The sequence below is a fragment of the Bombina bombina genome, chromosome 6 (assembly GCF_027579735.1).
Source record: "Bombina bombina isolate aBomBom1 chromosome 6, aBomBom1.pri, whole genome shotgun sequence".
NCBI classification, from domain to species: Eukaryota; Metazoa; Chordata; class Amphibia; order Anura; family Bombinatoridae; genus Bombina; species Bombina bombina.
This window is the reverse complement of record NC_069504.1, coordinates 874,045,556-874,072,243: the sequence shown is the minus strand read 5'-3', so window position 1 is coordinate 874,072,243 and position 26,688 is coordinate 874,045,556. Positions and strand designations below refer to the sequence as shown.

The window sequence follows — 26,688 nt, the reverse complement described above, 5'->3', positions numbered from 1 at the left end:
AAGACTGAATGTCTCGGACATCCGCCAGACATTTGTGTAGTAAAATTGACAAAGCAGAAATTTGTCCCTTTAAGGAACTAGCTGATAATCCCTTCTCCAATCCTTCTTGGAGAAAGGACAAAATCCTAGGAATCCTAACCCTACTCCATGAGTAGCCCTTGGATTCGCACCAATAAAAATATTTATACCATACCTTATGGTAAATCTTTCTCGTGACAGGCTTGCGAGCCTGAATCAAAGTATCAATGACCGACTCAGAGAATCCCGCTTAGATAAAATCAAGCGTTCAATCTCCAGGCAGTCAGCTGCAGAGAATTTAGATTTGGATGTTGGAACGGACCTTGAATGAGAAGGTCCTGTCTCAATGGCAGTTTCCACGGTGGCAGAGACGACATGTCCACTAGATCCGCATACCAAGTCCTACGTGGACACGCAGGCGCTATTAGAATTACTGAAGCTCTCTTCTGTTTGATTCTTGAAATCACACGAGGCAGGAGAGGAAATGGTGGAAACACATAAGCCAGGTTGAACGATCAAGGTACTGCTAGAGCATCTATCAGTACAGCCTGGGGATCACTTGACCTGGACCCGTAACGAGGAAGTTTTGGAATTTTGTCGAGATGCCATCAGATCCAATTCCGGTGTGCCCCACTGATGAATCAATGATGCAAATACCTCCGGATGGATGGAGTTCCCACTCCCCCGGATGAAAAGTCTGACACTTAGAAAATCCGCTTCCCAATTCTCTACTCCTGGGATATAGATTGCTGATAGATGGCAAAAGTGAGTCTCCGCCCATCGAATTATCTTTGATACCTCTATCCTCGCTAGAGAACTCCTTGTTCCCCCCTGATTTATATATGCCACAGTCATGATATTGTCCGACTGGAATCTTATGAATTTGGCCAAAGCCAACTGAGGCCACGCCTGAAGCGCGTTGTATATTGCTCTCAGTTCCAGAATATTGATTGGTAGTAGAGACTCCACCTGAGTCCAAACACCCTGAGCCTTCAGAGAATTCCAGACTGAACCCCAGCCCAAGAGGCTGGTGTCCGTCGTCACTATTACCCATGATGGTCTGCGGAAGCACATTCCCTGGGACAGATGATCCTGTGACAACCACCAAAGAAGAGTCTCTCTGGTCTCTTGATCCAGATTTATCTGAGGAGATAAATTTGCATAATCCCCAATCCACTGTCTGAGCATGCACAGCTGCAGTGGCCTGAGATGAAAGCGAGCAAACGGAATGGTGTCCATTGCCGCTACCATTAATCCAATGACCTCCATACACTGAGCCACTGACGGCCGAGGAATGGACTGAAGTGCTCGGCAAGTATTTAGAATCTTTAATTTTCTGACCTCCGTCAGAAATATTTTCATGTCTACCGAGTCTATCAGAGTTCCCAAGAATGGAACTCTTGTTTGTGGAACAAGTGAACTCTTTTCTATATTCACTTTCCAACCATGAGTTCTTAGAAATGACAGCACGATGTCAGTGTGAGAGTTGGTCAGATGATAAGTTGACGCCTGGATCAAAATATCGTCCAGATAGGGCGCCACTGCTATTCCCTGCGGTCTGAGAACCGCTAGAAGGGACCCTAGCACCTTTGTGAAGATTCTGGGAGCTGTGGCCAACCTGAAGGGAAGGGCCACAAACTGATAATGTTTGTCCAGAAAGGCAAACCTTAGAAACTGATGATGATCCTTGTGGATAGGAATGTGAAGATACGCATCCTTCAGGTCCACGGTGGTCATGTATTGACCCTCCTGGATCATTGGTAAAATTGTTAGAATAGTCTCCATCTTGAACGATGGGACTCTGAGAAATTTGTTTAGACATTTGAGATCTAAAATCGGTCTGAAGGTTCCCTCTTTTTTGGGAACCACGAATAGATTTGAGTAAAAACCCTGTCCCGGTTCCAGTTTCTGCACCCAAGAGCTTGATAAACGATCCGATATAACTCCGGAGAAAAACCCCTAAGTCTGGGCCCAACCGGAGCCGATGGCTGCTGCTTTCTCTCAGAAACTAACTGCGCACTAGAAGCGCGAAAATTAGGCCCCGCCCATCATGAACGATGTGCTGACCGCCTCAACCACCGCATGGGAAGCGGTTTAAAACAGCCATGAGGATTATCTATCTTAAACAATAAAATATATGCCATGTGAACCCCCAGCATAACATAACATTGTCAGCCATGAAACTCTTTTATATAATAAAAAACGTTAGGCTGCCCCAGTGTCTTAACCATGCAATTAGCCCTGAATTTTCCTTTGCTGTATTTATAACAAAGATTATTTTACACAGGCTTTCAGTACCACCCTGATATATAGGTCTACTGCTTACCACCTGAAGATTTCACTTGTACTCCTCAGCAACTCTGTGGGAACCGACATGGATCTTAGTTACATCTGCTAAGATCATAAACCTCAAGGCAGAAATCTTCTTCTATCCTGCCTGAGAAAAAATAGTACTCACCGGTACCATTTAAAATAAAAAACTTCTTGATTGAAGAAAATAAAAACTATCATTTTAACACCTCTTTCACTTTACCCTTCCTATTACTAGCATAGGCAAAGAGAATGACTGGGGGTGGAGAGAAGGGAGGATATATATATATATATATATATATATATATATATATATATATATATATACAGCTCTGCTGTGGTGCTCTTTGCCACTTCCTGTTAGCAGGAGGATAATATCCCACAAGTAAGGATGAATCCGTGGACTCGTATCTTGTAGAAGAAACAGAAGTCAACCAAATAACTATTTATAATAACAATGCTATGCATTTCTCAGAACCCTGTCTGTTTCATCAGGCTTCTGTTAACTAAAATAGAGTACTGGCTTATATACAAACAACCAACCCCTATCCTCTAATGGTTGACACACTTTTCAGGTGTGTTAGTGCATAATTGATCCAATTAGTAGTAATTACTAATTGGATCAATTATGCACTAACACACCTGAGTCTTGATCCATGTCCATAATAGCAAATAAAATAAAAATAAATTGCCCAAAAATAATTGAAAAAAAAATTAAATATATATATTTTTAAACCAAAAAGTACTGTTACTTTAAGAAAATACTTGATACCTCAGAGCGTTTAACGCTATAAAAAGATAGCTTAACAAAACCAAATCAGACCCTCTACACCTCAGACAGACTGAGGTGTCTTGTTTCAAAAGGTTCCAATGGCGACACTGGAAAAGTATGTACATAAACAGAGGTCTTTTACCTGACCACCGTTAATATAACTGATAATGGGAAACGTCAGAGGACTCTCCTGTCGATCAAGTGAACACAGGAGATGTTGGAACAGTGACGCCGCCGAAACGCTTAGAAAACTGAATGCTGAAGAGCGGAAGTCACATGACTATCCAACGAGAAGCTGCGCAGCTAAAATAAAAGTGCACGTTTCCGAAAACTGATAGTTTATCTGCAAGACCGTTAAACCGTCCTTACACTTTAGCCTAATCTCCTCAATATTCAATAACTCATGTGAATAAATAGTACATGAGCCACAATTAACAATAAGGGATATGCTTTATACCCAAATAAAAAGTATTAACCCCTTAGTCACATATAAAGTGCCTGCACCCTGCCTATAAGTATCCTATATAAAGGATATAACATGTCCCAAATTAAAGTTGCAGCTCAATCTTCTTCAAGTGCAAGTCTCCAATACCTAGAAGACAAAAAGCACTTACCTGCAATCTAACTGTCAGGCAGGACGACAGCTTACAAGGTGTGAAAGGACACATACTCCTCACAGAGACCTGTAGAAAAATAAAGAACAGAGTAACCAACTCCGGCTTTCTATAACAAGGGCAGCAAAATGTTAGGAAACCAAGCAAGGACCACCTCACCACTTCCTAACTGCTTAAAAGCCACCACTACTCTTACTCAAGAGATTGACGTGGACACAGCTAACCACAAATCCTTGCTTGCATGAAAAAGTACCCAGAAAAGGGAATAAATCTTCAGACACAGAACTTCATGTCCTCCATTGACAGAGGCAAAGAGAATGACTGGGGGTTATGGGTAAGGGAAGTGACACTTAACAGCTTTGCTGTGGTGCTATTTGCCTCCTCCTGCTAGCCAGGAGTGAATATCCCACTAGTAATTGGAATGACGTCGTGAACTTTCCATGTCTTAGGAAAGAAATTAACATTTTAGTACTACTCTCTCCTAACCCCCACTGGGAGTGTCATTTCTTTAACACAATTATAAATTAAGATCAAATGTAACAGATTCTGTTTAAACCAGCTTTTTAATCATAAAAGTATTATTTTGGATCATAGTTTTTCAATTCCAGTCTGCAGCCCTTTGTGAGATATTTGTCAGCTCAATTTCTTCAGCTGTGCTCAGACAGGGAAATCTTTTAAAGGGACATGAAACTCTAAAGATTTCCTTCATGAGACATTTACATACAATTTTAAACAACTTTTCAATTTACTTGTATTATGAAATGTGTTTAATTCTCTTGGTATCCTTTGTTGAAAGAGCAGCAATGCACTACTGGAACCTAGCTGAACACATCACCTGAGCCAAAGACAAGAGGCATATATGTGCAGCCACCAATCAGAATTGCTGCTCCAGAGACTTCCTAAGTTTACTTCACAACAAAGGATACCAAGAGAACAATGCAAATTAGATAAGTAAATTGGAAAGTTGTTTAAAAATGCATGCTTTGTCTGAATCATAATAATTTAATTTTGACATTACTGTCCCTTTAAATCAACATAAAAGATTTGCACAAAAATGCTGAGTGTTTAAACACAGCAAAGTGGTTAAACACATAGCTCAAGTCAGCTCAGGACTGGGAATGCATTTACAATCCAGAGCTAAACATGGCTGATTGGCTCAGCTGCAATGCTCAGCTCCAGACCTATAGATCATTGCCAGTTTGGAGTCAACATTAACTTTTGCAAACGTTAAACAAATTGGTTTATACAAACATTAGTGCAATAATAAAATACTGTAACACGTTATGTCCCTTTACATTTAGCTTGTTTTAAATGTTGTTTAGTTTATACATAAAGAACAAATAAAAACAGATGTCTCAGAATGTTTAAACTGCACTTATTTATTGTTAGTTAATCAGCAGTGGTGGTTGATGTGTGACTGCCACTGCTAATTGACCCAGTGGCTGTTTCTGTTTGGGACCAGCAGTTCTCTGTCTCCTGAGCAGAACTTTAACTATGTGTTTAATCTCATTGAATAAGAGAATGTAATGCTTGCACTATAATGGCCATTTAAGCAGCCCTAATTTCATTTTATAAAAATATTGATTTACCCTAAATTAACAAATCTATATCGCTTATCTTCATTTATCTGCCAGTTGATGTGCCAAGAAAACATAATTTATGCTTACCTGATAAATTCCTTTCTTCTGTTGTGTGATCAGTCCACGGGTCATCATTACTTCTGGGATATTATCTGCTCCCCTACAGGAAGTGCAAGAGGATTCACCCAGCAGAGTTGCTATATAGCTCCTCCCCTCTACGTCACCTCCAGTCATTCGACCAAAGACCAACGAGAAAGGAGAAACCAAGGGTGTAGTGGTGACTGAATTATAATTTAAAAAATATGTACCTGCCTTAAAAAACAGGGCGGGCCGTGGACTGATCACACAACAGAAGAAAGGAATTTATCAGGTAAGCATAAATTATGTTTTCTTCTGTTATGTGTGATCAGTCCACGGGTCATCATTACTTCTGGGATACCAATACCAAAGCAAAAGTACACGGATGACGGGAGGGATAGGCAGGCTCATTATACAGAAGGAACCACTGCCTGAAGAACCTTTCTCCCAAAAATAGCCTCCGAAGAAGCAAAAGTGTCAAATTTGTAAAATTTGGAAAAAGTATGAAGTGAAGACCAAGTTGCAGCCTTGCAAATCTGTTCAACAGAGGCCTCATTCTTAAAGGCCCAAGTGGAAGCCACAGCTCTAGTGGAATGAGCTGTAATTCTTTCAGGAGGCTGCTGTCCAGCAGTCTCATAGGCTAAACGTATTATGCTACGAAGCCAAAAAGAGAGAGAGGTAGCAGAAGCTTTTTGACCTCTCCTCTGTCCAGAATAAACGACAAACAGGGAAGAAGTTTGGCGAAAATCTTTAGTTGCCTGCAAGTAGAACTTGAGGGCACGAACTACATCCAGATTGTGTAGAAGACGTTCCTTCTTTGAAGAAGGATTTGGACACAAGGATGGAACAACAATCTCTTGATTGATATTCCTGTTAGTGACTACCTTAGGTAAGAACCCAGGTTTAGTACGCAGAACTACCTTGTCTGAGTGAAAGATCAGATAAGGAGAATCACAATGTAGGGCTGATAACTCAGAGACTCTTCGAGCCGAGGAAATAGCCATTAAAAATAGAACTTTCCAAGATAACAATTTTATATCAATGGAATGAAGGGGTTCAAACGGAACACCCTGTAAAACGTTAAGAACTAAGTTTAAACTCCATGGCGGAGCAACAGTTTTAAACACAGGCTTGATCCTAGCTAAAGCCTGACAAAAGGCCTGGATGTCTGAATTTTCTGACAGACGCCTGTGTAACAAGATGGACAGAGCTGAGATCTGTCCCTTTAATGAGCTAGCCGATAAACCCTTTTCTAAACCTTCTTGTAGAAAAGACAATATCCTAGGAATCCTAACCTTACTCCAGGAGTAATCTTTGGATTCACACCAGTATAGGTATTTACGCCATATTTTATGGTAAATCTTTCTGGTAACAGGCTTCCTAGCCTGTATCAGGGTATCAATAACCGACTCAGAAAAACCACGTTTTGATAAAATCAAGCGTTCAATTTCCAAGCAGTCAGCTTCAGAGAAGTTAGACTTTGATGTTTGAATGGACCCTGAATCAGAAGGTCCTGTCTTAGAGGTAGAGACCAAGGCGGACAGGATGACATGTCCACTAGATCTGCATACCAAGTCCTGCGCGGCCATGCAGGCGCTATTAGAATCACTGATGCTCTCTCCTGTTTGATTTTGGCAATCAATCGAGGAAGCAGTGGGAAGGGTGGAAACACATAAGCCATCCTGAAGTTCCAAGGTGCTGTCAAAGCATCTATCAGAACCGCTCCCGGATCCCTGGATCTGGATCCGTAGCGAGGAAGTTTGGCGTTCTGGCGAGACGCCATGAGATCTATCTCTGGTTTGCCCCAACGTTGAAGTATTTGGGCAAAGACCTCCGGATGAAGTTCCCACTCCCCCGGATGAAGAGTCTGGCGACTCAAGAAATCCGCCTCCCAGTTCTCCACTCCCGGGATGTGGATTGCTGACAGGTGGCAAGAGTGAGACTCTGCCCAGCGAATTATCTTTGATACTTCTATCATTGCTAGGGAGCTTCTTGTCCCTCCTTGATGGTTGATGTAAGCTACAGTCGTGATGTTGTCCGACTGAAACCTGATGAACCCCCGAGTCTTTAACTGGGGCCAAGCTAGAAGGGCATTGAGAACTGCTCTCAATTCCAGAATGTTTATTGGCAGGAGACTTTCCTCCTGACTCCATTGTCCCTGAGCCTTCAGAGAATTCCAGACAGCGCCCCAACCTAGAAGGCTGGCGTCTGTTGTTACAATTGTCCAGTCCGGCCTGCTGAACGGCATCCCCCTGGACAGATGTGGCCGAGAAAGCCACCATAGAAGAGAGTTTCTGGTCTCTTGATCCAGATTCAGAGTGGGGGACAAATCTGAGTAATCCCCATTCCACTGACTCAGCATGCACAATTGCAGCGGTCTGAGATGTAGGCGTGCAAAGGGAACTATGTCCATTGCTGCTACCATTAAGCCGATCACCTCCATGCATTGAGCTACTGACGGGAGTTGAATGGAATGAAGGACACGGCATGCATTTAGAAGCTTTGTTAATCTGTCTTCTGTCAGATAAATCTTCATTTCTACAGAATCTATAAGAGTCCCCAAGAATGGAACTCTTGTGAGAGGAAAGAGAGAACTCTTCTTTTCGTTCACTTTCCATCCATGCGACCTTAGAAATGCCAGAACTAACTCTGTATGAGACTTGGCAGTTTGAAAGCTTGAAGCTTGTATCAGAATGTCGTCTAGGTACGGAGCTACCGAAATTCCTCGCGGTCTTAGTACCGCCAGAAGGGCACCCAGAACCTTTGTAAAGATTCTTGGAGCCGTAGCCAATCCGAATGGAAGGGCTACAAACTGGTAATGCCTGTTTAAGAAGGCAAACCTTAGATACCGGTAATGATCTTTGTGAATCGGTATGTGAAGGTAAGCATCCTTTAAATCCACTGTGGTCATGTACTGACCCTCTTGGATCATGGGTAAGATTGTCCGAATAGTTTCCATTTTGAACGATGGAACTCTTAGGAATTTGTTTAGGATCCTTAAATCCAAGATTGGCCTGAAAGTTCCCTCTTTTTTGGGAACCACAAACAGGTTTGAGTAAAACCCTTGTCCTTGTTCCGACCGCGGAACCGGATGGATCACTCCCATTAATAATAGATCTTGTACACAGCGTAGAAACGCGTCCTTCCGCCCAGGGATCCTGGACATCTCTTGCCCAAGCCTGGGCGAAGAGAGAGAGTCTGCCCCCCACTAGATCCGGTCCCGGATCGGGGGCCCTCGGTTCATGCTGTCTTTGGGGCAGCAGCAGGCTTACTGGCCTGCTTGCCCTTGTTCCAGGACTGGTTAGGCTTCCAGCCTTGTCTGTAACGAGCAACAGCTCCTCCCTGTTTTGGTGCAGTGGAAGTTGGCGCTGCTCCTGCTTTGAAATTCCGAAAGGGACGAAAATTAGACTGTCTAGCCTTAGCTTTGGCTTTGTCTTGAGGTAGAGCGTGGCCCTTACCTCCTGTAATGTCAGCAATAATTTCTTTCAAACCGGGCCCAAATAAAGTTTGCCCCTTGAAAGGTATATTAAGTAATTTGGACTTAGAAGTTACATCAGCCGACCAGGATTTTAGCCACAGCGCCCTACGTGCCTGAATGGCGAATCCTGAATTCTTAGCCGTAAGTTTGGTTAAATGTACTACGGCCTCCGAAATGAATGAATTAGCTAGTTTAAGGACTCTAAGCCTGTCCGTAATGTCGTCCAGCGTAGCTGAACTAAGGTTCTCTTCCAGAGACTCAATCCAAAATGCTGCCGCAGCCGTGATCGGCGCGATGCATGCAAGGGGTTGTAATATAAAACCTTGTTGAACAAACATTTTCTTAAGGTAACCCTCTAATTTTTTATCCATAGGATCTGAAAAAGCACAGCTATCCTCCACCGGGATAGTGGTACGCTTAGCTAAAGTAGAAACTGCTCCCTCCACCTTAGGGACCGTTTGCCATAAGTCCCGTGTGGTGGCGTCTATTGGAAACATCTTTCTAAATATTGGAGGGGGTGAGAACGGCACACCGGGTCTATCCCACTCCTTGGTAACAATTTCAGTTAATCTCTTAGGTATAGGAAAAACGTCAGTACTCGCCGGTACCGCAAAGTATTTATCCAACCTACACATTTTCTCTGGTATTGCAACAGTGTTACAATCGTTGAGAGCTGCTAAGACCTCCCCTAGTAATACACGGAGGTTTTCCAATTTAAATTTAAAATTTGAAATATCTGAATCCAATCTGTTTGGATCAGAACCGTCACCTACAGAATGAAGCTCTCCGTCCTCATGCTCTGCAAGCTGTGACGCAGTATCAGACATGGCCCTAGAATTATCAGCGCACTCTGTTCTCACCCCAGAGTGATCACGCTTGCCTCTTAGTTCTGGTAATTTAGCCAAAACTTCAGTCATAACAGTAGCCATATCTTGTAATGTTATCTGTAATGGCTGCCCAGATGTACTAGGCGCCATGATATCACGCACCTCCCGGGCGGGAGATGCAGGTACTGACACGTGAGGCGAGTTAGTCGGCATAACTCTCCCCTCGCTGTTTGGTGAAATTTGATCAATTTGTACAGATTGGCTTTTATTTAAAGTAGCATCAATACAGTTAGTACATAAATTTCTATTGGGCTCCACCTTGGCATTGGAACAAATGACACAGGTATCTTCCTCTGAATCAGACATGTTTAACACACTAGCAATAAACATGCAACTCGGTTACAATTTTATTTAATAAAAACGTACTGTGCCTCAAGAAGCACTAAACGATTAAATGACAGTTGAAATAATGAACTGAAAAACAGTTATAGCATCACTCTTAACAAACAACACAACTTTTTAGCAAAGGTTTGTTCCCATTAGTAAAATAACACTAATTAAATTTTAAACATAAAAATTACAGAGCAACGTTTTAAATCACAGTCACTATATAAGTCTCACAGCTCTGCTGAGAGAATCTACCTCCCTTCAAAGAAGTTTGAAGACCCCTGAGTTCTGTTAGAGATGAACCGGATCATGCAGAAAAACTGACTGGAAATTTTTGATGCGTAGCAAAGAGCGCCAAAAACGGCCCCTCCCTCTCACACACAGCAGTGAGAGAGAAACGAAACTGTCATAATTAACACAAGCAAACTGCCAAGTGGAAAAATAATGCCCAAATATTTATTCACTCAGTACCTCATTAATGCAAACGATTCTACATTCCAGCAAAAACGTTTAACATGAAAAATACCTAATAAAAGGTTTAATGTACTTTTACAGAGTAATTCCGGTGTAATACCATCCCCAGAATACTAAAGTGTAAAGCATACATACATGTTCATTATAACGGTATGGCAGGATTCTTTCATCAATTCCATTCAGAAAATAAAAACTGCTACATACCTCAATGCAGATTCAACTGCCCGCTGTCCCCTGATCTGAAGTTTTTACCTCCCTCAGATGGCCGAGAAACAGCAATATGATCTTAACTACTCCGGTTAAAATCATAAGAAAAACTCTGGTAGATTCTTCTTCAAACTCTGCCAGAGAGGTAATAACACGCTCCGGTGCTATTGTAAAATAACAAACTTTTGATTGAAGTTCTAAAAACTAAGTATAATCACCATAGTCCTCTCACACCTCCTATCTAGTCTTTGGGTGCAAGAGAATGACTGGAGGTGACGTAGAGGGGAGGAGCTATATAGCAACTCTGCTGGGTGAATCCTCTTGCACTTCCTGTAGGGGAGCAGATAATATCCCAGAAGTAATGATGACCCGTGGACTGATCACACATAACAGAAGAAATGTGTTATTCATAGAACAGCGCATACCAATACTTCCCTAGTTATCTTGTTTAAAGATTAAAAAAAGTGAACCTTGGATTACCTTTGTGTAGTAGCCTGGGAAGATTTTCTCTGTGACAGGTGCAACATATTCTTGCAAGAACTTCAGCCACTCCTCTTGATAGCCCACTTGTGTCATATGAATGTCCACAGTTGGGACATTCTCATATCCGCCTGCCAACCGCTGGTCCTGAAGAGAGATGTACATCTCTTAGACTAAATATGGAGGAACTATGACATTAAAACACAGTGACACCCACACAAGCATAAGAGCAAAAGATTATGAGCTAATTGGAGAGCAAAACCAATAGAGCTATTGTGTGGTAACATCGCACAAGAGCAATCAATAGAGCTTCTATTTTCCCTCTCCTATTACAAGTCTTATTTTTTTTAACGCTTGAGCGATAGCCTTTGGTGCACCAATATCTGTATGTCGGGTAGCGTGTGCGCTAAATCCCTCACATAATAGACAATTTATGTTGGATATCACTCTGAGTGCTAAGACGATGGTGCGCTAAGCAGAGCACGCGCAAGTAGTCTAGTTCTTCATCTCGTTCTGTGCTTTACTAGAAATAATAATGGGTTATATTTACTGCATGGTTTAACCATCCACTTGTAACATTAAATTGTGCATTATTCTTTGTGCAAGGTCACTAAAAAAGGTAACACACCCTGTAGGTATTAGTAGTATATACATAAACATCTATAGTGCAGATCTGTGGGTAAGATTGCCGTTTCAGGCATTTCCATTCATGTGCGGTTCTTGAAAGTTATGCAGGAAAACACGGTAAAAAAGCATTTATGTAAACTAACACTTTCACTCCTAAACCCAGTTCTTAGCTTACCTCATTTCTGCCTCCTGACCACTGTCCGAAATTCTCCATCTCCTCCACAAACTCATCGCACATAATGTCCTTAAAGATTGGGAACCAGTACACATCTGGGCATGGCTGCAAGGGAGAATCAGACACCAAAGAGTTATAACAGAACCAAAGACCACCAATCTAATTCTAATGGAGAGATCATTATTTTTTGGAAATTAACTTTAAAAAAAAAAAAAAAAAAAAAAAAAGGGACATTCTGGTATTAAAAAAAAAAAATACACGCTCTTTTTCTGTTAGATCATGTTATTAAAAAAAAAAAAATTGCCTACGATGGGCTAGATTACAAGTGGAGTGCTAAATATCGCTTGCGTGCAAGCGATATTAGCACTCCACTTTGTAATACCAGTGCACGATAATGTGCGCTGCCATTACAAGTTAATCGCTCGCGTTTGCATTGCGCTCACAAGAGTGTGCTTCCATAGTCTCCTATGGGAGCCTCGTTCTGATGCTGTCACATCAGAACATCATGCAGTGAGGGAGGTAAGTAGTACAGCAAACTTAAATATATATGTATATGTATATATATATATATATATATATATATATATATATATATATATATATATATATATATATATATATATATATATACACACACACACATATATATTCATGTGTTAATTATGATATACATATATATTTATATTGCGGTCTATGCGAACTGTGTGTTTCTATAGACCGCAATATAAAGGCACTTTTCACTGCCGTTTTTTTTCTTACACCCTACTCCCACCAACTTTAAAGCCTCAAAACTGCCTAGTTCATTTTTTTTTATTAAAAAAATAATAATAATGTTAAATGTTTTTTTTACTAAAAAACTATAAATGCCCTCAATATTGAAGGCATTTGGGGTACTTTTAGAAGATTAACCAGAGGTCTGACCTCTGGTTAATTTTCGGAGCGCTAATTGCTACCACAAGCTTGCTGTAGCAATATCCAGCCACTTGTAATGGCAGGTTAATTATTGCGCGATAATTTTGCGCTCCACTTGTAATCTAGCTAATCTAATGTGTTTAACAGCTGTAAAGGGGTTAAAGGGAAATAAAAGTGCAAAAATAAAATGCTCCAATGCATTAGAGCATTTTATTATTACACGATTGCATATAACTATGTGTTCAATCCTTTTGTAGGGGTCAAAGTCAGCAGCAGAGCAGCAATGCACTACTAGGAGCTAGTACAACACATCCGGTGAACCAATGACAAGAGGCAAATAAATACAGCCACCAATCAGCAACTAGTTCCCAGTAGTACATTGCTACACTCCTATGTATGCTTTTCAGCAAAGGATACAATGAGATTAAAGTAAATGTAATAATAGATGTAAACCAAGGATAAATAAAAAACAGGTCCAAGGTGAAATTGAAGCTCAAGGTGCAACAGTTTCAAGTCGCACGATCCGTCGCTGTTTGACTGAAAATAGGCTCCATGGTAAAAGACCTAGGAAGACCCCACTTCTAAGAGAGAAAAACAAAAAAGCCAGACTGGAGTTTGCCTAAATGCAAGTTCATACATTTTTGGACAGACAAAACAAAAGTAGAGATTTGTGACAAATCACAACTTCACGTTTTACAGTGGGAAAAACAAAGATGTCAAAAGAAAAAAAAAACATCACTACCATGAAACACAGAGGAGCCACAGTGATGTTTTATGGTTTCTTTAATGCCTCTGGCACTAGGTGCCTAGAATCTGTTCAGGGCACAATGAAATTAGAAGACTATGAAGGCTGTGTCTCAGTTGCAAGTCATGGGTCCTCCAACAGTATAATGACCTGAAACATATCTCAAAAAGAAGCCAAGAATGGATGAGAAGAAAACATTGGACTGCTCAGGAGTGGCCTTCTACGAGTCCAGATCTGAATCCCATCGAACATCTGGGGAATAGTTAAAACTCGCAGATGGAAAAAGCACCCCTCAAACCTGAGAGAACTGCAGCAGTTTGCTCAAGAACAGTGGGCCAAAATCCCAACCTAAAAAGTGTAGAAATCTTATTCAGAGCTACAGAAAGCGCTTGATTGCAGTTACTGTCTCCAAAGGCAGTGCCCGGAAATATTAGGTTAACAGTACCAATATTTTTGTCCGTGCCATTCTCATTTGTTTTACCATTTAAATGAAATGTGAAGTCATAAATCAAAAGCGAAGTTTCTGTTCTACATTTGAAATAAATACTTTTGTAATTTTTTACTTAGTTTAGAGAAAATTGTGCGTTTTCCTAAGAAGGTGGAGGGGTTCCAATACTTTCAGCCACATCTGTATTTTACTGTTCCTGGAATCTATACTGGGCAAAGTATTCTGAAATTACCTGTTCAAAATAATCTTCATCAAAGATTTTTGAGTAGTTTTCATGGATATATTTCTCTTTCCAATCCTAAAAATAAATCAGAAATGTTATGAGCAAAATGTATAGCACATATTCCATTTATAGGATCAACGTCTTCAATATTAAGCAGATATGCAAGAATGATTATATTAGATGGATCAAAAAGGAGTTATTTACATTTTTTATAAAGCAGTGCAGGTTTTTATGCTGAATAAACCTTTTTTTAGGGCTGAACAGATTTGCCCCTTTCTACCAACAGAGCTGTGAGTTCCCCTTAAAAAGGGACAGTAAGCACCTTGTAATTACAAGACATTTTTTTCTTGTGCTGATATAAAATAAGCTATCAGCCAAGTCTTAACGCTTTTAAAACAAATTAACATAAATTTTACTGCAGTTTATTTTTTTGTAGCCAAACTTCATCAACCAATTTGCCTTATTTGACGAAGCCAATCTGGGCTTTAGTCCACAGACAACAAGGCTAGTCACAGTCATACAGTTAGTATTAAGTGAATTATTTTGCAGTTGTTATCGGATAAAGTCAATTAGGGACAGGTATGTTGCAGAGTTAGCCTTGATAAGTCAGAAGGGTGCATTCAGAGAATTAGAAATGGCTCAATTTTCAGAGATAAATTACATAAAAAGGGGGCAAAATAAATAATGAAAATATGTTGCAAAGTTGTTTCACTTTGCATAGCTAAATATTATTTTATTTAAAAATCTCAAGTTTTTTACTGTCCCTTTAACAAACAAGGAGTATTAATAGGTCATTATAAACAAAATGTATATAACTTATTTAATGAAAACATATTTTGTGTAACTCATACTCCCTCATATGCATTATAGAAACAGATTGCTTTCCATTTCCTTATAATATGGAACACTTGAAAACAAGTCTAGGATCTAGGTAAATATTAATAGAATTACATTATAAAATATGACATCAAGTGCTATGAAGAAGAAACAGACAATAATACATGGTACATTAACCCCTACAACATAAAAGTGCATGTTACAGTCAAAGCTTAGACAGCCGAGATTGCAGCCGTTGTCAGAAGTCATTGTGCTCCCTTTACCATAAGAAGCCAGATCACCGATACAGACAGTGTCACTGTCTGTATCTGCTGCGGTGGTGGTGCCGTGGGATGGAAAAAGAGAAGCAGTCCATTGCAGGAGGGGGGAGTTCCCTTCACTACAGAAAATAAATGGATTAGGAGAGATGGGACCTTATAAGACAAAGGGGATTGTGAAAGGGGGCCCTACAATATGATCAATTGGGGAGGGTTGAGGGGGATCACTACACTACAAAAAAAAAAAAATATAATAAAAAGTATTTTAAATTTATGTAAACTGTATACTGACAGACAGCTGCCAGTACCTAAGATGGGGGGAGAGTTAGAGAGCTGTTTGGGAGGGGTCAGGGAGGTGAGAGGGTAAGGGGGATCCTACACTGCATAAAATATAAACATAAATAAAAAAATAATTATAAAAAGCCATCAAAACTTCATACTGGCAAACATTACCTAAGTTGGTAGGGTAGGGAGGAGAGTGTGTGTGTGTGTGGTGGGGGGTGGGGGTGAGCTGTTTGGGAGGGATCAGAGAGGATTTGTGAGGTGTCAGTTGGAAGTGTAATACCTACATTACTATACTATTACCCTTACCAGCTAACGCCTTAACTGCCAGGAATTTCAGAAGTATGGTGCGCAGCTACAATAAGCAGTCTTCTAATTACCAAAAAACAATGGCTAAGGGGATCCCAAATAAGCTTTTACAACCATTTGTGTAATGACTGCACAAGTGGTATGTAAATAATTTCAATGAGAAACCCAAAATTTGTGAAAAAAGTAAAAAAAATATATATATATATATATGATCGCATTTGGCAGCAAAATGGTGACATGAAATATATAAAAATGGGCCTAGATCAATACCTTGGGTTTTCTACTTAAAAATAAAATATATGGTTTTGATAGGTAAGTCAAAAACACCAAGGCTGTATTTCTGTTTAAATATAGTGATAGCAAAAATTCTAAAAAGTCTCCAAAAATCCTGGTAGCAAAGGGGTTTAACACTAGATAGAAAGATGTATTCAAAGCAATGTGTGAGAATAATATCCAGAGGATGCTTGGTATTCTAATAATGTAGGTCAATCTAAATTGTGCCATAGTTAAAACTAAAACATATAGTAAAAAGATTTGTATATGTCAAGCGGTGATGGTTTAAATTAAGAAACATAAATTATGCTTACCTGATAATTTCATTTTCTTCTGATGGAAAGAGTCCACAGCTGCATTCATTACTTTTGGGAAATAAGAACCTGGCCACCAGGAGGAGGCAAAGACAACCCAGCCAAAGGCTTAAATACTCCTCCCACTTCCCTCATCCCCCAGTCATTCTGCCGAGGAACAAGGAAAAGTAGAAGAAATATCAGGATAAAAGGTGCCAGAAGAATAAGAAAGATGCCCCACATAAAATTATGGGTGGGGAGCTGTGGACTCTTTCCTTCCATCAGAAGAAAAGGAAATTATCAGGTAAGCATAATTTATGTTTTTCTTCTTAAATGGAAAGAGTCCACAGCTGCATTCATTTCTTTTGGGAAAACAATATCCAAGCTAAAGAGGACACTGAATGCCAAGACGGGAGGGTACAATAGGCGGCCCATACTGAGGGCACCAGGCCTGAACCTCTACCCAATAAAAAACCCCGCTCTGAACGAAGCCGAGAAAATTTTAAGAGGCAAAGCCCCAATGACACTGACACGCAGTTAGTCCAGAAGCCAAACTAGAGACCGCAAACTGACTCGACTGAGTCAACAGTCCTCCAGGAGACATCGTCGCCCAACAAACGGTCCCCCACCGCTCATCTCCACAAATGAAGGAGACAACAGCCTAAACCCCCAAGGGAACAAGGAAACCGAAAGGTCCCTTAATACAAAAAAAGAACACCTCCACGAGTGAGCCCAGCTCACAGAGACCCAAAGGGGCCCAAACAGGTAAAGGAGGACACGCCTATACCAAGCGAAACCCGGGATAAGACCAGGCACAGAGACAGAACAGACATCTCATCAACATCCTGCAAGCACGGAATGCAACTGAAGAGGCAAAGTCCTCCCAGTGTCTGACCATAGAATACCAAAGCATTTGACCATGAAAAAGTGTGTAATACACCCAGGTGAAAAACCTCAAGTTTGAGAACACAGAGTCCATAACAGGACGACACAGAGGGTACTTGCGAGGAAGAAGCAGTAGTCAAGTAAGAAACAGACCGCAAAAGCAACCCCCAGACAGAGGGAACGCTCCAGGCAACCCAAGTCACCAGACCTACACACAGGTCCCTAAAAAGGGGAACACAAAACCTCAATCGAGGCCCCCCGAGGAGAGCATACCCTCAGAATTTGAAGGAAGAGTAAACCCTCTTCTGAAATCAATGGAGCAAGTTGAAAGGAAAATCTATACCCTAGCAGACTAAGCTATCAGGATAGACTCAACAAAGCTCACACATTCAGAGGAGACTGCAACCCGAACAAAGTGCCTTAGACCGCATGTCCATCCTGACCTGCAGACCCACACCCAGCTGGACCAACCTAGCCTCAGGGATCCAAGACAGGGGAACAAAAGAATCCCAAAACAAGTACAGGAACGAGCGTAAGGATAGCACAGCCATCCCCACAGAGTACAAGTACAACCTGACTCTGAAAACAGACAACAAAGCCATAGATCTAAGGATCTATCAAAATGAAGGCCCAACAAGTCTGCTTTGAGCCAACCAATCCCACCTTTCTGCCTCCCATCCAGGAGAAGCCCCAAGCAAGGGCTCCATCTCCATAGGGAGGAGAATATCCCCTAAAGAAAAGGGATAATGCCGGAAGGGCAACAGCTGTCCTCAAGTCACCGGCTAATGGGAAGAGAAACTCCCAACACAGATGTCCTAGAAAAGGACCCCCTACAAGTAGCTTGCCAAGCAGAGGCACCGCCAACCCATTCACCTGCAGAGCAGGGAATCCACAAGAACACTGGAAAGCCGACCAGGGTAATGCAATCCTAAGGCGCACCAGAAATTGGACATCCAGCGCCAGCAGCTGGGGGTATGAACCAACCACCCTTGAGGCTCAAGCCACACGGCTAACCACCAGATGACATGGGCTACTCTGTAGCAAACAGTAAAAAAATACTCTGAAAACCTGGCCAACCATAACCAGGTTAGGTAGATGGAGCAAGGACATAGCCCAAGTTTCTACTACCGTAGAACACCCCGACTAGCCCTGAGATTCAAGATTCCAAAAGCACCCAAGACTGGGTCAGGAAAAAGGCCAAGCGAAGCTTCAGCAACCGAAAGTCTCAGAGGAAAAAAACTAAAAAAAAAAAACCAGGTTCGGGCAAATCTTACCCTAGAATTAAACACCCCAACTGGCCAAAAAGCCAGACACAAGGGTATGGATGCATAGCCAGAGAATCCGGATAGCGAGAAGAACTTGAAAGCCCCAACCAAAAGGAAGGAACCACCCCTAGCTAAAGTCCAACGCTCCAAGGAGCAAGGCTAGAAGTCGTATGAAGATACTTCTCAGAGCCTAAGGACATCCAAGGGATACCTCGAGGTATAAAAAAAACCTAATAGCAGGACTGGTCTCCCTATCACCTCCGCACAAGCAGAGGATACAAGGATGAGAAAGGCACTAAGCCTACCCAGCTCCGGAAAACCCCAAGCTAAACAAAAAGTCCCCGCAGGGAACAACCATCACCCGGAAACACAGATCCCTAACAGGAGATCCAACTCACCCAGAGACAATGGAAGAAGACCCAAAAGGTCTCTTATAACTCAGACAGACAGTACACGTCAAAGAGCTGCATCTAGATACACTAAAAACAGCTTATGCGTACACCTGCAAGGTGTCAAGAGCTGCAACTGGTTTCAAACTGCAAACGTTCCGCATGCTAGACAGCTATCCTGTACAAGCTGTTGGATCAAAATAAATCCAGAGGACTAAAAATAAAGGCCAAACCGCTCAACTGCGGTAAGGGGTGTTAACATAGAAACATAGATATTGACGGCAGATAAGAGCCATAGGCCCAGCAAGTCTGCCCGACCTTACCTAACAGTATAAACTTATCTAGTTCGTAGGATAGCCCTATGCTTGTCCCATGCATTTTTAAAGTCCCCCACAGTGTTTGTTGCTACTACCTCTTGAGGAAGTTTATTCCATAAATCAATCACTCTTTCTGTAAAGAAGTGCTTCCTCAAATTACTCCTGAATCTACTACCCTTTAGCTTGAGCTCATGACCCCTTGTTCTTGAATTTTCCATTTTATGTAAAATACCCACAGCCTCAGTTTTACTAAACCCTTTAATGTACTTGAAAGTTACTATCATATCACCTCTTTAAGCCCTCCAACCCTCCACCACACGGGGGAGAAAAACTCTATGTTATGATGAAATCAGATGTCAGATAGAGTGACGCAGCAGAAAACTCCCCTGCCTAGTCATCTATGACTAAAGGCTATAAGGGCTGAAACAATCCTTCCCGTCTCACGGATCCACAGGTCCTCTCGAATGCTTAATTGAACATGAAAAACAATGATAACCTGAGCACTTGGCACTTCTACCAAACCAGCCGAGCAGAGCAGCGCCACGTTCCTGAACAGAAGCAAGACCGAATGAACCCGACAGGACCAGCCTGCACCTAGGGTCCTAACCGGCAAGCTGCATAAATTCTCCCTCATAGGGGAAAAAACAGAAAACAGACATTTTTAACATAGGACTAACATGTCCAAACAACTTCCGAAGAAGTAATAGAGTATCAATCCCAGAAGGTTCCCGAAGGAAACAAAAACAAAAAGGACATTCCATCGGATATAAATAAAATATAAGTCAACCCAGAGGTAAACGCCCAAAAAGACACAGGCCTACCCGCAGGACCAGCCAAACGGAGCCCTATCTTTAAAAAAACTGGGAAAGATCTCAAACAAATGGCAATCAGGAGATTACTTCATCCCCACATGTCTAATGAGGTGCACCATTCGAATTAGACTAAATTCCCCGTATCTGGGCCCTCCCCACGAGCACAAGAAATGTCTGGACTCTGCAGACGAACAATTGCCAACATTATGTGGAAACGAAAATGTGTGTGGGGGGGGGTGCATGGAGGAATCAGAAACGGGGTTACCCACATGTGTAGAAGTATGAATTGGTAGGGAACACCTCTCTGAGGACAGAACCCCCAGAGGCGGATGGCTCAACAGTTCTTTGATTCCCTGAGCCCGAGGAACCAGGCGCTCTGAAAATGGCATACGGAACAAAACTGGTTGACATGTGTCAACGAGGCCAATCCGGATTCCTCACCGGACACAGAATCTGAAATCAAAATAATCTCAGTATCAGAATCCTCCGTAACTGAATCTGCAATTAGCACAGTCTCAGCATCAGAATCCTCCATAACTGGGTAGAGGATATATAAATATGGACTAAGTAGCAAAAACAAAAACGGCACCTGACACCCCCAATGGCTGGGGCACTCACCACCTCCTATGACCAGACCCCTGCAGACTAGAAAATTTCCTTCGCCACACGGTCGGGAATGCGGAAATGGAAAACAGAATGTAACCACGCCCGAACACAAGGTGAACCGTACAGTCCAAAAAAGCACGCCCAACCAAAAGGCAGCGTCACTTCCAAAGGCCTCCATGTTCCAAACCACAATCCCATAAACATCACACATAAGCAGGTTGAATCACATAAACATGATTATAAACCCCCCTGTTCAATAACCCCCCTCAGGAGATATTAACCTTCGATTCCAAGATACTACAAGACACTCACTGAGACCCTTGTTAAGTTAGACCTGCAAGGTGGTAGCCTCTCGGGAAAACATTCACATTACAGTACATTGATGAATAAAGTAAAATGAAACAATCTTACCGGAATCTACGCCGTGGAACAGGAACACAGCCTTTCAAGTGTGACGGATAGTAGCATCACCTCCGCCATGGACTTGAGAGAAGAAAGCAGGCAGAGAAGCAAAGTTCGACAACACTGATTGCTTGAGGAGCCTTAATCTGAGTCGGGATGGTTTCGCAGAAAAACTCTCCCTGCATCTCTGGACTCTAACTTTCATCCAAGCCCTAACTGAGTGACTGACAGGACTACTTAAAACTGCTGTCCCATGCCGAAGAGTACTACCCTCCATAAGAGACAATAAACAAAAATTTTAAATTCTGACACTTCTCTGCCAACCTCCTGGGACGAAATGCAAAGAATGACTGGAGGATGAGGGGAGTGGGAGGAGTATTTAAGCCTTTGGCTGGGTTTTCTTTGCCTCCTCCTGGTGGCCAGGTTCTTATTTCCCAAAAGTAATGAATGCAGCTGTGGACTCTTTCCATTTAAGAAGAAATGTATTACACTGTAGACAACAGAAACATTTTTAATAGTGTGTGTAAAGGACAATGGTAAAATGGAGGTTTAGGGTGAGATTTAATGGGGGGTGGGGGTGGAATACAGCATGTAGTGTACTCCATGGGACTCTGTAGTGATGCCAAGGGAGTGGGTTGGTAGAGGTTCCACTAAACAAGTATATGTACAGGGAAGACAAGACAAGCAAAAAAGAGGTGCTTGCCACCACTGTGGTTCTCTTTACCTACTGTTTGGATGTGACTTGGTCCCTCATTCTGAGGATAAATTGTCTTCCCTGTACATAAATGGTTTGAGAGGTTCCACTGAATGAGAAAGTTTGTGTACAGGTAAGGCAAGACATCCTCCAAGTCACATACGATGGGTGGGTAAAGATATTCACAGAGGTAGCGAGTGTCTATCTCTTCTATTGGATGTAGGTTCTAACTTGCTATCTGACCTACCGCTGTGTGTTCTTGGATGCATTTATCTCCTGCTTGGTATGGATATTTTACATCAACATTTCAGCAAAGCAGGGTGCCCAAACTACTGTCAAATCAATACCCCAATGCCATGGTAACAGCCACACCGTATAAATAAGTTCTGTAGATATACACTCTCTCTTACCACAGGATTCTCAAAGATCTGCCACAGGTCACTGTGTAGATGAGAAATATTATATTTGGAAGTAGAGATCAGACGACCAAATTCGTCTCTGTTGCTGATATGCAGAAACACGCTCTAAAGAAAGAGAGAGAAAATCCAATGAGCAGGGGGATTACAGAGACAGGCAGCAAACCCATAACAAATCCCTAAACTAACCAGAGTGTGGCTTTATTTATTTCAATTCCTCACTTAAGAGACAGACATAAACGTTCTTGATTCTAACAGAATATATAATAAAACAAAATAAAAAAACAGAATTTATGTTTACCTGATAAATTACTTTCTCCAACGGTGTGTCCGGTCCACGGCGTCATCCTTACTTGTGGGATATTCTCTTCCCCAACAGGAAATGGCAAAGAGCCCAGCAAAGCTGGTCACATGATCCCTCCTAGGCTCCGCCTACCCCAGTCATTCGACCGACGTTAAGGAGGAATATTTGCATAGGAGAAACCATATGTTACCGTGGTGACTGTAGTTAAAGAAAATAAATTATCAGACCTGATTAAAAAAACCAGGGCGGGCCGTGGACCGGACACACCGTTGGAGAAAGTAATTTATCAGGTAAACATAAATTCTGTTTTCTCCAACATAGGTGTGTCCGGTCCACGGCGTCATCCTTACTTGTGGGAACCAATACCAAAGCTTTAGGACACGGATGAAGGGAGGGAGCAAATCAGGTCACCTAAATGGAAGGCACCACGGCTTGCAAAACCTTTCTCCCAAAAATAGCCTCAGAAGAAGCAAAAGTATCAAATTTGTAAAATTTGGTAAAAGTGTGCAGTGAAGACCAAGTCGCTGCCTTACATATCTGATCAACAGAAGCCTCGTTCTTGAAGGCCCATGTGGAAGCCACAGCCCTAGTGGAGTGAGCTGTGATTCTTTCAGGAGGCTGCCGTCCGGCAGTCTCATAAGCCAATCGGATAATGCTTTTAATCCAGAAGGAGAGAGAGGTAGAAGTTGCTTTTTGACCTCTCCGTTTACCAGAATAAACAACAAACAAAGACAAAGTTTGTCTGAAATCCTTAGTAGCTGCTAAGTAAAATTTGAGAGCACGAACTACATCCAAGTTGTGCAACAAACGTTCCTTCTTTGAAACTGGATTAGGACACAAAGAAGGCACAACTATCTCCTGGTTAATGTTTTTGTTAGAAACAACTTTTGGAAGAAAACCAGGTTTAGTACGCAAAACCACCTTATCTGCATGGAACACCAGATAAGGAGAAGAACACTGCAGAGCAGATAATTCTGAAACTCTTCTAGCAGAAGAAATTGCAACCAAAAACAAAACTTTCCAAGATAATAACTTAATATCAACGGAATGTAAGGGTTCAAACGGAACCCCCTGAAGAACTGAAAGAACTAGGTTGAGACTCCAAGGAGGAGTCAAAATTTTGTAAACAGGCTTGATTCTAACCAGAGCCTGAACAAAGGCTAGAACATCTGGCACAGCTGCCAGCTTTTTGTGAAGTAACACAGACAAGGCAGAAATCTGTCCCATCAAGGAACTTGCAGATAATCCTTTTTCCAATCCTTCTCGAAGGAAGGATAGACTCTTAGGAATCTTAACCTTGTCCCAAGGGAATCCTGCAGATTCACACCAACAGATATACCAAATTATGTGGTAATTTTTCTGGTTACAGGCTTTCAGGCCTGAACAAGAGTATTAATAACAGAATCTGAGAACCCTCGCTTTGATAAGATCAAGCGTTCAATCTCCAAGCAGTCAGCTGGAGTGGGTCGAACGGACCTAGAACAAGAAGGTCTCTCAAAGGTAGCTTCCATGGTGGAGCCGATGACATATTCACCAGATCTGCATACCAAGTCCTGCGTGGCCACGCAGGAGCTATCAAAATCACCGACGCCCTCTCCTGATGGATCCTGGCTACCAGCCTGGGGATGAGAGGAAACGGCGGGAACACATAAGCTAGTTTGAAGGTCCAAGGTGCTACTAGTGCATCCACTAGAGCCGCCTTGGGATCCCTGGATCTGTACCCGTAGTAAGGAACTCTGAAGTTCTGACGAGAGGCCATCAGATCCATGTCTGGAATGCCCCACGGTTGAGTGACTTGGGCAAAGATTTCCGGATGGAGTTCCCACTCCCCCGGATGCAATGTCTGACGACTCAGAAAATCCGCTTCCCAATTTTCCACTCCTGGGATGTGGATAGCAGACAGGTGGCAGGAGTGAGACTCCGCCCATAGAATGATTTTGGTCACTTCTTCCATCGCTAGGGAACTCCTTGTTCCCCCCTGATGGTTGATGTATGAACTTGGCCCTCTCTAGCTGAGGCCAAGCTTTGAGAGCATTGAATATCGCTCTCAGTTCCAGAATATTTATCGGTAGAAGAGATTCTACCCGAGACCAAAGACCCTGAGCTTTCAGGGATCCCCAGACCGCGCCCCAGCCCATCAGACTGGCGTCGGTCGTGACAATGACCCACTCTGGTCTGCGGAAGGTCATCCCTTGTGACAGGTTGTCCAGGGACAGCCACCAACGGAATGAGTCTCTGGTCCTCTGATTTACTTGTATCTTCGGAGACAAGTCTGAATAGTCCCCATTCCACTGACTGAGCATGAACAGTTGTAATGGTCTTAGATGAATGCGCACAAAAGGAACTATGTCCATTGCCGCTACCATCAAACCTATCACTTCCATGCACTGCGCTATGGAAGGAAGAGGAACGGAATGAAGTATCCGACAAGAGTCTAGAAGTTTTGTTTTTCTGGCTTCTGTCAGAAAAATCCTCATTTCTAAGGAGTCTATTATAGTTCCCAAGAAGGGAACCCTCGTTGACGGAGATAGAGAACTCTTTTCCACGTTCACTTTCCATCCGTGAGATCTGAGAAAGGCCAGGACAATGTCCGTGTGAGCCTTTACTTGAGGAAGGGACGACGCTCGAATCAGAATGTCGTCCAAGTAAGGTACTACAGCAATGCCCCTTGGTCTTAGCACCGCCAGAAGGGACCCTAGTACCTATGAGAAAATCCTAGGAGCAGTGGCTAATCCGAAAGAAAATGCCACGAACTGGAAATGCTTGTCCAGGAATGCAAACCTTAGGAACCGATGATGTTCCTTGTGGATAGGAATATGTAGATACGCATCCTTGAAATCCACCTTGGTCATGAATTGACCTTCCTGGATGGAAGGAAGAAGTGTTCGAATGGTTTCCATCTTGAACGATGGAACCTTGAGAAACTTGTTCAAGATCTTGAGATCTAAGATTGGTCTGAACGTTCCCTCTTTTTTGGGAACTATGAACAGATTGGAGTAGAACCCCATCCCTTGTTCTCCTAATGGAACAGGATGAATCACTCCCATTTTTAGCAGGTCTTCTACCCAATGTAAGAATGCCTGTCTTCTTATGTGGTCTGAAGACAACTGAGACCTGTGGAACCTCCCCCTTGGAGGAAGCCCCTTGAACTCCAGAGAATAACCTTGGGAGACTATTTCTAGCGCCCAAGGATCCAGAACATCTCTTTCCCAAGCCTGAGCGAAGAGAGAGAGTCTGCCCCCCACCAGATCCGGTCCCGGATCGGGGGCCCGCATTTCATGCTGTCTTGGTAGCAGTGGCAGGTTTCCTGGCCTGCTTTCCTTTGCTCCAGCCTTGACCTGTGGAACCTCTTGATTGAATAATAAAAACTACAGTTAAACACTAAAAAACTCTAAGCCATCTCCGTGGAGATGTTGCCTGTACAACGGCAAAGAGAATGACTGGGGTAGGCGGAGCCTAGGAGGGATCATGTGACCAGCTTTGCTGGGCTCTTTGCCATTTCCTGTTGGGGAAGAGAATATCCCACAAGTAAGGATGACGCCGTGGACCGGACACACCTATGTTGGAGAAATGTACCTCTTTCTCCTGGTATCCTTTGCTGAACTTAGCTCTTTTCCATGAGATCATACTAAGGCAGGCTCAGGATCAAGCACATCTTCAGCACTATATGTGTTAAATTGTTAAAAACACTGCTGCCATATAATGCTCAAGATACGTGCATGCTCCTGATTAGGGGTGTGCATTCGTATGCTTTAGTAGCATCAGAATGCGGAAGGCGGTAGCTGCTCAACGCATTTGCCTCTTTTTTCGAGCCACATTTATTCTTCAGAAAGTACAACACACTGAGATCTGGATTTGCACAGATATTTGTGTGTTGCACTTTTACAAAAAAAAATGTGGCTCCGAAAAGAACCAAAATGTGGCGAGCGGCTGCCTTCTTTAGCATTTTAAGTTTACTATTATTATTTGATTAATAAATCTGTCTAAAATGT

General features: G+C 42.3%; 1 protein-coding gene across 1 annotated transcript in view; it reads right to left on the bottom strand.

The window, feature by feature from the left end:
- PLOD3 (procollagen-lysine,2-oxoglutarate 5-dioxygenase 3) overlaps positions 1 to 26,688 on the bottom strand; it is a 203,004-nt gene that overhangs the window by 13,239 nt on the left and 163,077 nt on the right. Inside the window, exons 14-17 of the mRNA XM_053718343.1 lie at positions 22,387 to 22,500; positions 14,365 to 14,430; positions 12,028 to 12,132; positions 11,226 to 11,372 (exon numbers count right to left, since the gene is read on the bottom strand). Coding sequence (XP_053574318.1) covers positions 11,226 to 11,372; positions 12,028 to 12,132; positions 14,365 to 14,430; positions 22,387 to 22,500 — 432 coding nt within the window. The remainder of the gene's footprint in view (positions 1 to 11,225; positions 11,373 to 12,027; positions 12,133 to 14,364; positions 14,431 to 22,386; positions 22,501 to 26,688) is intronic.